The sequence below is a fragment of the Bombus affinis genome, chromosome 9, assembly GCF_024516045.1.
Source record: "Bombus affinis isolate iyBomAffi1 chromosome 9, iyBomAffi1.2, whole genome shotgun sequence".
In the NCBI taxonomy this organism is placed as follows: Eukaryota; Metazoa; Arthropoda; class Insecta; order Hymenoptera; family Apidae; genus Bombus; species Bombus affinis.
Genome location: NC_066352.1, coordinates 13160767 through 13173085, shown reverse-complemented (window position 1 = coordinate 13173085; position 12319 = coordinate 13160767). Strand labels below are relative to the sequence as shown.

Genomic DNA, 12319 nt, shown 5'->3' with positions numbered 1-12319 from the left:
ATCGCCAAAATCGTGTTTCGAGTATGGCTGCCAACTGGTTACGCAGGAAGATCGCGAACGTGGAAATTAATTCTATCCAAAATATCGCGAAACTTTGTACGTTGAAATATTGAACTAAATCTTAACTATGAAAAAAGAAAAATAACACATAATTGTATTTAAATTCTCGAGATAGATCGCTATGATTTTTAACCATGCTATATATCGTTCATGCATTTAGTACCGAGAGAAAAACCAAAATAAAACGAAACCAAAAAAGCAGAAACTGCGCAATCGAGGAAATTTATACGTTCAAAGAACTCAAGTTCTCTTTATCTTGGCGCCTGCCAAGAGACCAGAATTCTACAAAGTTTGCCACGCAATTTACTCTTTTTCACCAGCTTTTAGTTCCCAGATATCGCTTGCTTTGGCCAATTCAAAGGTTATCGGGTGCTTATATGAAATCGTCGCGATATCTTGTCAGTATGATTTTTATCCAAATCGGTGATCTCGATCCTTCTTCTAAATTCACGTTAAATTCACAATTCTACGGTAATTCGTGATATTCGTTAAAATTCCAATTTATTTTCCCTAAACTCTTAATCAGGAAAGATGAGTTAATTCGCCGATTTCTCGATTTATTTACGTGTACTCCATTATTTAATGTATTGTTTTATTTCTGTTAAAAATAAATTCTAGCATATTCGTATTTCAAGAACGGAGGTTGGTTTGTTTCCTTCAATTGTTGTCGCAGAAGAGGATTTGATCAACAAATTAACGACGACCGTGATTTATCTGAATATTTCGACGTCTGTTTATAATATCTGGGAAAACGAGTCTAAAGTTGTCATTACATAGGTCATTATGTTAGCCACGTCAACTGTCTCGCCGATATTTCTGCTGGTTTTCGTGTGTTATCGAAATTATCAGCTGAACCTTGATCGATGATCGAAACCTTCGATACAAGAAAGTCAGAAATTGTTACGTGGATTGGTGTCTATGGTTATTCGAGACATTGAAAGCCGAAGTGAACTAATCTCAATGCTCGACGAACTGAGTAATTCGCTGACTAAAATAAATGCAAACACAGGATATTCAATTGCAGAGAAATCAATGTGATTTCGGCACGTTATCTGGATTTAATTTGGAAAACATGAATTCCTTCACTTTTGATCCTACAATTTCGCATTCAGAAAATATTTGACCCAGTCACATTTCTTTTACTCTCACTGCACTCACTTCAAATTCACGATTTCTCATAGCTATCGTACATTATTTTGTACCAGCACGTTCGTTCACCTTTGCGATTCGTACGTTATTGGCCCTATAAAATGGCATTGAAAGTTTTATGTCGCTTATAAACCTTCTCTATCGTGTATACACGGTGTTTCAGTTTCAGTATATCGGATTAAACGATTTTAAGATAGAGATATAAAAATTTTGCTGAGAAAATTTGATAGACTAAAGTGCATTTCATTTTTAACGTTTGACAAGAACAACGAACGTTAGGTGTAAAATTAATATTTATGTTGCTATCGGTGTAACAGGTGATTAATGTAACATGGCTCTCGTTAAAATTTAGTTTAAGACCAACATATTTCAATTTACTAATTATAGTGCACAGGATGATATTGATTTCGAGGCGTTCACGTAGAAAAAAGCTAAACGACTCCGGGTATAAAGGAGCTTAATCTACCATGAAATTTTATTACCTGCTACCAATCCTAATGATAGTACTCGGATAGCCGGTTATAGCCGGTTTCTAATAACCAAATTAAGATTAAAAAAATCATTAAACGATCCCTGTTCCATTATTAACCGCGTAATTGCAAGTTTCTCGTCGGTTGTTACATTGTATCGTACATCATACTTATCGCCTATCGGAACTCGTGTTTTCCACAGCCTTTGAAAAACAGAACCACCTTATCTTGTTCAAGAAAGGAAAAAGAAAGCGTAGTAAAAATAAACCTACCATGTGTCGTGTTATATATTTAAAAATATTAAAGTTCGGCAAGTCTTAAACAATTCGTTAATTCCATCCCAACTTTACTTTTTGTTATGCCAAAGGATAATTGTTTCGAACATTGAGATCAAACAGTAAGTTCGAAGAATACTATCTCGTAATCGAACAAAATTGTTGCTTTTACACAGCGCAACACCCGAGGTTAATCAATCTATTAGCAATTACTACTTCCTCGGCTTCGATTTTAAATGAGAATAAAGAGACGAGTTAATTTCAAATAAGAATGCATATAACGCTTTGTCTTCTAATAAAACAACACTTCGATTGTAGAAAATTAAAACGATTCCACCCTTTAGAATTCACCCTCTGTCAAAGTCCAACCATCGTCCCTGAAGGAATGATTATTCAAAAATTCCATTGCCCATATCTATAATAGCCAGTATCTCTGATTCAACATACTCTTCAATGTATCACGTTCATTAACATATTAAAACGAGACATCCTGTGCGTTCGTTCTTCCAAACACAGTCATCCATGCGCATCGTACTTCGTCATCAATAAATCACTTACCTTCAAGCCGGTCACTGGAGAATATCGTCATTGAATTTTTCCCCATTAAACGACATTTGTCATCTGTGCCACGTGTACACGTTGCATAAATTAATTAAGCATTCGTTCAGCCGATTCCACGTACCGTGAACACCGCTTCGTCCCGCTCTTTGGCATATTTTCCGAGTTTCTTGCGATTACTGCATTGAGAAAATGGCGTGTTCTTCCAGGAGTTTCGGTAACGATCTCGAGAATATCTCGCACGTTTTAGCGTGTCGACGCGTTTTGACCCTGAGCCAGAGCGTGGGTGAGCGTTTGTTCCAAAAGGGGCGATCCACTGCGGCGAATTGTCGTCACTTTACTTCGTTAAGTGCTAAGGAGACGAATGCTCTTGACTTGATGCATATTTTCTTTATGCTCGTTTTTCATTTATGAACGATGGGCTGCACGAACAAGAGCGAACGACAGGTACTTTTCTTCTTCTTTCTTCGAAAATGATAGTTGATTTTGAAATTGAATTGAAATTGATTTTGGAATTGAAAAATCGAATTTGTTAGGGAAATGGAAATAGCGAGGATAGTAGGTGTACGCGGATGAGATTAGTATGGAAAAATATGTGGTTGGTCTTGACGTTAGGAAGGAATTTACAAGAGCAAGGACTTCAATCACTTATTCTTCGAGACTTTTACATTCCTTAAAAATTTCGTAGTAGGTGCGGAAAATATTTGCATTAAATTTACATATAATTTTGTTTACATATGGTATGTGGATAGGTTGCTGAAGAAATCGAAAAAATGCGCGCAATGCTAAATGTGATTTAATTAAATCTGTATTTGTTTATGAACGAGACTATTTTGGTTATAAAAAGTTGTTGACCATCTACCAGCAAAATGTAGAAAATTTATATTGTACTGATAAAACTTGGAAAAAGACGTAACAACAATTTTTTCGATTCTGCTTTACTTGAACTTCACTTTTAACTTGAAGAACGAAATGAGAGGAAGATTAACTATGTATTGAAGATAAAATTGAGAATTCCACGTAATTTAATGCGATGATGGGAGTTCCCAGTGCTCCGTTTTATCATTTTATCCCAAATGAAGTAGATTTCGTTCGTTTTTTCCCATAAAATAGAAAACGAGATAAGAAAAGAGCTGTTGAAGGAAAAAGCATAAAATAAAATCAGAGTGCACATTTAAGGCCAAAGACTAACAAGAAGACTTCGTGGCCGAAGCGTTAAATTCAAGTAAATATTTTTGAAGTGGAGTTGTTTGTCGCGTTAGATTAAATTATATCGTCTAAGAAGACAATTGGATTCTGCTTCTAAACCATTTAAAAGAAAACCGTAAAAAAACAGAATTGTATATTTGCTTATTTATTTAGTAAGTGAACAAATTTAAAAATGTGTTCTTACGTCGTTACAACGATTCGATGTCGATGAAACAAACTACGGAATTCAATTTTAAAACACCTCTGATTGAGAAACATAGGAGTACACAAATACTTCTTGCGTCCATTGCATCTCCTTTCTAAACAAAAAAATTAGATAAATTGCTCATCTTGAAACTCCAATCCCCCGCGATGCATTTGCACGCAAACTCAATTATAATTACAATTGGCACAGACGTCGGTACGAACGATCTTCCTAGCGATAATTGATCAATTGCAGGTCTTTCTTCGTCGGAACGAATCGACTTCCACGTAACATCAAATGGGTGATACTGAAACTCATATCCATCCACGACATTATGTAACGAGCTTGTACGCATAATCGAGACCACTCTCGATAAACTAATTAACCTGTAGATAAACCGCAGAAAGGCGTCGCGATGAAAGCTTGGAGGGTTGCGTGGACATAGGACAAAAAAGATCTGCGATCGATGCAAACGGTATTTTAGTGCTTCTAAGTAGAGTCGTGATAGATTTGCGCGATGACAAGCGAGGACAAGGAAGCGGTGGACAAGATCAGGAATTGTATTTATTTCAGGATAAAAGAGAACATCTCTTCGATTTTGAGACGAAGGTTTTGCGATTTAGTAATCGAGATCCAGAGATTCGGTAGGTCGAAAAGTTCCAAAAGCTGCATAAAAGTCGATAGAATGTCAAGTTTCTGAAGTAAAATGTTTATTTACGAAACCAGAGATTCAAAGTTTCGATAGAATTTCAAATATTCAAATTAGAAATCCATTAGAAATTTTGGAAATCTCGGAGAATGATTTCACAACCTAAACTAATCGTAAGATACAAAGACTCGGTTTACGTTCTAGGAACTTTGATAGAATATTTCAATCTGGAACGAAAGATTCGCAAACCGAATAAAACTTTCGATCTCCGAATGAAAATGGAAATGAATGGAAAATTTCCACTTACTCTGACTCTGAATCTCATCTCCGTTTGTAAAGTTTGCCTAAAAGCGATAAAGATCGCTGAGTCACCAGATTGCCAAGATCGAAAAGTAAACAACCCTGTGACTTCATCAGTTTATCAGACAATCGCAGAATTAGAGAATGCAACGGCGAAGGATAATGAACGCAAATCAACCGCGCATTTTTGGATTTATTAATAACGCGAAATTCTGGTACCAGGCCAACCAACTTGTTTTTCCGGCTGCAAGGTCAGTCTCGGCGGGTTGCGTTACGAGAGTCGACGAGAGACGAGCTCGTTGACTCTTCGTCTCTCCCTCTTTTCCTTCTCTTCTCCCCGTGACACACTTTACCCCACCGAGTGTTCCATGCGGGTGTAGTCGCGGGGAACTCCCGTTGCGAGTGAAAAGCGTCTCCCCTCCTCCAACCCCGGAAACCGACAGACGTTTCAGCAAAGTGGAAGCTGCAGCCAGAGGGTTACAAAGGCTGGCCAAGAATGAGAATGCTCCGGCAAAGGGAAGCTCGCGTTTGTGAGCGTGACACTAGGCTTCTCTCTCTGGCTGTTGTACGTGTGAGGTTATTCTTTGACGGGAAAAATGTTTCCGTGCGTTATTTCGGATCGATCACGCGAATTAGCCGGAACAAAGGGTGTAGAAGCGGAACTGGATGTTCATTCAATCGTCTAAACTCTGGGATCAACTGTTTCACCATTTTTCAGGATCGTTCTATTCTATTCGAACACCTCAGCATCACATCTGTACGGTAGAGTCTCTTGCTTTTACTCTTTCGTATTTGTAAATGATTTTACTCGTTTCTAAGGTAATTTATTCTATTAACTTGTACAACCACGGCTCGTTATTATTGGCAGCGCTGAATTTTTATTTTATATTTTTAATTTTTACGTATGAAACAAAGAGACGGTTGTAAAGGATTGTTACCCTGTTAGGATGTGATAATTAATCTGTTAAATCAGGCAGTTAAGATATTATTCGCATCTTAGTTTCTTAAATATAATAGTTTTGCTTGCTTACGTATCCCGTATATCGTACACATATTTCGAAAGTATCACAAACCAAAGTCGTAATTCAATCCTATATTGAAAGAACGTCAAAGCCGTTAGGATTTCAAGAATTAGAAATGGATAATTATAAAAATAATATTTGAATATTGGTTCCTAAAGTTTGCTCTTTCTGTTAACACTATGCGTATAGTAACTAATGGTTTTGTAAGTTTCCAAATAGTATTCCGCTTTTTCTCTAATAGATTCTAATGAAAGTTAAATAAGGAGGCATTTCGTTTGGGAATGATACAAATGATGCATTAAGCAGGACTTTCTTATTCGAGACGATATATAATGCACAATGATGGTTGATTCGATATTTTCACGTTTTCGAATGAAAATCCGTTGTTTGTCAAACACACACCGAACTGTTTGCTTTTCGTTAGTATCGCCTAGCGATATTAACCGTAGGGTGCTACCGTTTACCAGTTTATCTGCTTCCTCGGCAAAAATATGCGCACGCGCGCACGTGGATGACTGTTTGTGTGCTTTGAGTGCCCAAGTGATCATTATTCTAATAGCAGGGAGGTATATCTGTGTTTTTTCTTGTCGATGAGGGTGGTAATCGTTAGCGACATCGGTAAATATAGTTCTATGGCATGATCTAACAGGGTGCATGGGATGTGGTGGTAACATGAATCATGTAATTACTGTGTAAATGTTGACGGTTAATAGGGTTCGATACGAAGAACAGAGAGGCTGATAGGATGTGTTTATGACATGTGTATATCGTAACTAAAGTGGGATTGTTATGCGCAAGTGAGGATAGGGGTCACCAAGACTCGAAACAGGAAGTACTATACGCGTCTTCTAGATGTGGAGCAAATTGGGTGTGGCAGCAGCTCCCGTGTTCGCCACCAGAGGACTTTCCATCAATCCCTCTTCTCGCAAGCTCCTTTAAATCATCGATTCCTTTCTGTAGATCTCGTGATAATTAAATACTCCTAGATCTGAGCCTCGAGTTCGCCGGTTAATCTTTACTATTCTTGTTGACGAATCTATCTGTGGATTCGAAATGAATCCTCTATCGTAGATATATGTATATGTTTTAAAAACTTCCAAGTGGAAAGAATCTATGAGGTCCATTCCTAGGGTTATCCATGGAAAAAATGGTGTCTATATTATTGTTATCTTTAATTGTTAAAAATGTTTACAAAATAATCTTTTTTCTTCAAAATGACTTATTTTGTCAATCTTTGGAAAAATTTGATGATAATGTTTATTAGAAGAAAAGGAAAGGGAGAAACATTTGAACGACTTGGACAATTGAAAGGAGAGATTTTTAGAACACGAATGGAAAAAGGAAGTTTCGTGACGGAAGTACTTTAAAAAATATATGTAGTCAACCTGATTGTTGGAAGAGTAGGCTATGCCCTTTAAGGTCGCGCAAGGTCACCGGAATTCAATACGAGATCGAAATAGAGGATTAGAGAAATCATGCTTCTCGATCTCAATCGTATTACGCTTTAAATAGCTGCCATTAAATTTCTGTGATCAATTTCCAGAAACTCGTAGCACACCCGTCTGGTGTATACGACGCTCTCGACAGGCCGCAGACTTCGATTTAACGAAGTAACGGAAGTTATTCGGGGCGGCCGCTCGGAAACTATTGTTACGTTTACTTGGTCTTCTATTTCCGACAGCAATTACCGACCTTGATTGTAACTCGTCAAAAGCTAAAGTTGAGCGAACTATCACTGAAAAATTGGTACACTTAAAAATTCAAAATTTTAAATTTGTAGTTTAAAAACGGTGTATTCTGTATCGAGCTTTATATATACCTAACCTATAAAACGTTTTTCGATCATTGATCGGAAGATTGGTCAAGGTTCCCGTTCGCCGAATGGCTTTGAGCGTCTTGTATTAGTCATTTGCAGAGAAAGGTAAATCATGCCTAAGAAGGAGCGGTTGATTGCTTTTCTAGTGACGCCATTTTGCTCCTACACTGATGCTTGATTAAATGACTGGCGTCCGATAGCGGCGCCACTTTCCTGCGTTAAGTGGCGCCCCCACCTTCGCGATAACTGTAGTTCTCGGTTAGTAAAGCAGAACACACGTCCATGAATGATATCGGAGAATTTCGTGTAGCGCCCTTTTCTCCTTTTTCGAGTAGAGCGGTTCCCCTGTGTATTTCGAGGGCAATCGATAAATCCGCGAGGGTTTCCTCCCCGATCTACGTATTAGCGCTAATTTCCAAGACACGATCTATAATAACGGGCACGCTCCCTCAACATAAATTTTTATTGATTTGAATTTAGCGGAGCACGTCTTTGTTGTACATACGAGAACACAATATAGTTGTATAGCATTATATGATTAGATTATAATTTTGTGTTGAAATGCCGCAGTTTGGTTTATTGTTTCATTTTCAGGTCATCCGGCTGGTGGTGTAACTTTAAAAAAAGGTAATACTCCGATTGCTACTGTAGATGCTATTCGTATGCTTCGCAAAGTAAGAAATTTTAAATGTGAATCATTTACAAAGACGGATAGGAGAAGAAGATTCATTTAGTCGAGTTTTTAGTACTTGGATTTCCAATATATCCTACAATGAGTTTAGAATCTTTGAATGTAAAAGAAACATGCTAATGACAAGTACTCGCGGCCCTCTAGCTGCGGCTGTAAGAAGTACTAACCAATCTATATCACCGATACTTTATGATTGAGGAACTCTAAATTATTCCAATTTAATATCTCCAACATTAATCCAAATACTAAAAACCAATGATTTTAGCTGCCAAATCATTCATCATCCAGCACGATTATTTTAAACACTATCATCATTTTAGATATAACCATCGTATCAATATTATTCCAAACCTATAAATGAATTCTACGATATTAAAGAATCGTCTCTATTTTAAGAAAGTTACTGCGGTCACGTTTATGCACCCAGATGTCGAGCACGTGTCGTTAAAAGATTTTAAACAGTTAGCAGAAAATAGACTCGACACGTAGCGAGAATGTAACCAGTAGCGCATCTCGGCGACAAGTCGTGATTGTCTCTGTGGGTTCGTCGTGGTTGTCCTCGAAATCGCGTGTCATTCTTACTGTGACAACAATATCACAATATTATGCGTTCGGGGGAGGATCCGAGCGCAGAGTCACTCTCCGCGAACATCTGGTCCACGTTCCATTGATTTGTCATCGCGTCGAGACGGAATCAGCTGTTTGCAAGGCTGCCCTTGACGAACACGAGTTCACCTTTCTCCATTCACGCAGCGTCGAGTGGCTCGGTCGGTGCTCAGAGCCTGGTGAACTCTCTCAGAACGACAATACCATTATCAGCTCTGATCTATTACCCTCGAGTGATTACGAATTATTCTCACTCTCGCGACCTCGTTCTTATTGATTCTAGTCAATAACGTGCTCGACTGTAATTTGCTAATGTCTGGCCTCGCTCGCGGGACCACCTCCGATATATATATATATATATATATATATATATATATATATATATATATATATATATATATATTATGTTTGTATTGATCCCGACGATTTTCGCGAATATTTGTTTCGAAACGATATCAATCGTGCTGCGTTGGTTCAGTCATTTTCGGTTGAGAAGTATTTTTCTATTCGTTAGAAAATTTCTTAAGTTTGAGAAATATGCGAGGAATGAAGAGACTCACTGATGCGCGTGCTTTCATGTTTTAATATTATTCTAACGATGTCCTTAAAGTATCAGAATTCCGTTGTTTTATTTTGCAAGTCGCAATTAATCCGTAATCGGTAGTATTTTAACACAGATGATAAAGTTAACTTGAAAGACAGAAAAACAAACGATGGATACCAAATTGAAATTATTCTACACTGCAGGGAGATAGAATTACATTGTTTTGGTGTTTAACGCAAGACGTTTAGATAGCTCACAGGCAATTTGCAATTCATGATCTTGATCTGGATTCAGGGGTTCATTCGCATAAACTCGACGCGTAAGTCGGCGCTCGGAAGTTCCTAAGCCGAACACGCTACTGGTTAGCAAATTTTGAGCACGTGATCCACGTGTCTACTTCCAGATCGCATGTTACTCGTGCGTCAAGAATCGGTAGACATTGTTTCATCTACCGCGTGACGAATTGTGTTAGATGTCCAATCGAGTTTCTACTAATCCCTGGAATCCTTACGTGTAGTGTCTTGACATGACGACGGGACGAGGTTAGAATTCATCCATTTACAGATGAGAAACAAGAACGGGAACTGAGTGTAGCGAGTGAATACTCTCGCAAGCCGGTTAGTATAATAGGAGTTCGTCGTGACTCGGTCGATAACGCGTTCCGATTGGCCGGTGCAATTGGATTCCGATCGACTTCTATGGTTCTAGCGTGAATTCGATGGAGTACGTGGGATTTTTTTACGTATACAGGCCAGTGTCGGGCTTATTGGATGGGTCGATTGATTCTCTCTAGGGAAATTGTTCGGATTGTTTTTGTTTCTGATGGAATTCCGGTTATCCAAGTGATGACCTTTAACCCATCAAGCACCAACGTTACGTTGATTTAACGTTTCATTTGCAATTCTTTTTTTTTTTGGTTATTTTACATCATTCTTTTTTAACATTGCGATTACGAAAGGGAATTTGAAAGATTTGTTTAATATTTTTTCGTTATTTATCTTTTTTTTTTTTTATTCTACTTAGAGACTCTATAATTTTATAAAGTTTGAGTGAATTGAATTGCAACGTTTATAATATCATAATCAACTCTATTCTCTAACTCGTAACTTGTAAAATTTTATTAATAATATTAAGTTTATATATTTAAGTTTAAGTTTTCATATTTAAAGAGAAAGTTTCCTCGTTCTCTTTGTATAAATGATATCACGATATTTCTGTTGAGATGATACGACGATGACATTCCATTTTTTAATACAATCTACATTATTTTTTTTTTTTTTTTTTATTATTTTACGAGCAAATCTGTTCATAAAGATTAAAAAAATGGAACGATATCCTTCGGTCCGCATCTCTTTTCTATCTTTCACGACCGACGAAGTGTCTGCCGCGATAAGCTTATCGTGGTTACGAGACACAAAAATTCCGAACACGTTTGACCGCTCCGCTACGCGAGATCGATCTCGATTGTCTTGCTTCGATATCGAGTCACTCGATCACGCGTAAACAAAGAAAAAGGCAGTGGAATAATGGATCGTTGTTTACAATTACGTGCCTCAAAGTTTTCAAGCGAATAAATATTCTCGTCTAAAGATACGTAGATGTAGAAAATTCGAGGTTAAATCGCTTCAAGATTATATTTGTAGAAGGAATTTAAAAATCGTTGATTTCATCAAGAAAATTAATATTTAACAGGTTTGTTAATTAATTCATAATTCATAACATTGCATAACAAGCATTTAGTCGATTAATCTTTTACTGGACCATATTATGAAACCAATTGCTAATTGCACAAAAACAACTCTTGTTCTTGCGTTTGCGAATCAAAACTCAATAAATTATTATCAATTGATAGAGCTCGATAATATAGAAACGTTCGGATAAAATAACGAACAAAAACTCGGGGCGCTATCGTTGATATGTAGAATCTTTAATCTCTACGAACTGTAATAATCTCGACAGTGACGTGAATTAATTTCATTTCTCTGATATAATTGATATTCAAACAAGCCTAACGGCTTTGTTCAGTCGTCTCAGACGATAACATGGATTTATTAAAATTTTCCATTGGGCGATGTACAATCTTCGGAGCGAGACTAACCGATGCGATGGAAGCATCAAGCGAGCACTCGGCCAAATACGATGAGGTCGCAGGTGTTCCAGTGATAACGCGGAATAATTAAAATGTAAGTAATTAAAACGGTCCGGAAATTGTCATCCAATCTCGTTTTCGAGCTCGTTATCAAGATTCGATAATCTGATATCATTGCGATGCGTGTTTATGAAAACATACCAGGTAGAGTAATAGTATTGATAGTTGACGAAACAGAGCCGACTGTATCGTGGTAGGCACGTCACTCGTTATCGCGATTAACGTGCTACATTGCCTATAAAACGACTAACGTGTCGTATGATAGCGATCTCTGTTGACGATCGTTGACATTGGTGTTCTCCCGTTCTTGCATTGCGTTGGTGAGATCGATACTTAAATGTTGGTCGGTAAGGTAGAATTGTCTTCTCGTCGGTTTATTGCTTATTTATCAGGATGAACGAAGGTCTATTCTTCGACTCGTTCTTTAGGAAAGAGATCGATAACTCAGTGCTGATCTAACAAGATGATTTCAAAACTGTAAGAATATGCAGAACCACTATGATAATTAAAAATAATCGGAAATTTATCGCAATAAATTATAAAAATCTAAAATATCGAAGAAAATATAACGTCGTATTAAAAGGATTTATAAAGTAAGATATACGGCTATGCACTGAAATCTTCTCGAGGCTGTTTT

General features: G+C 37.4%; 1 protein-coding gene across 8 annotated transcripts in view; it reads left to right on the top strand.

The window, feature by feature from the left end:
• Nucleotides 1-12319, top strand: part of LOC126920675 (protein kinase shaggy-like) — a 66493-nt gene that overhangs the window by 11535 nt on the left and 42639 nt on the right. For 3 of the 8 annotated variants that reach the window (XM_050731387.1, XM_050731389.1, XM_050731381.1), the window contains exon 2: nt 8287-8319. The exons of 4 other annotated variants lie outside the window; for them this stretch is intronic. In XM_050731387.1, coding sequence (XP_050587344.1) covers nt 8287-8319 — 33 coding nt within the window. Of the gene's footprint in view, nt 1-8286; nt 8321-12319 lie in introns of all 8 variants that reach the window. One more of the 8 variants, XM_050731385.1, reaches the window with a different exon arrangement.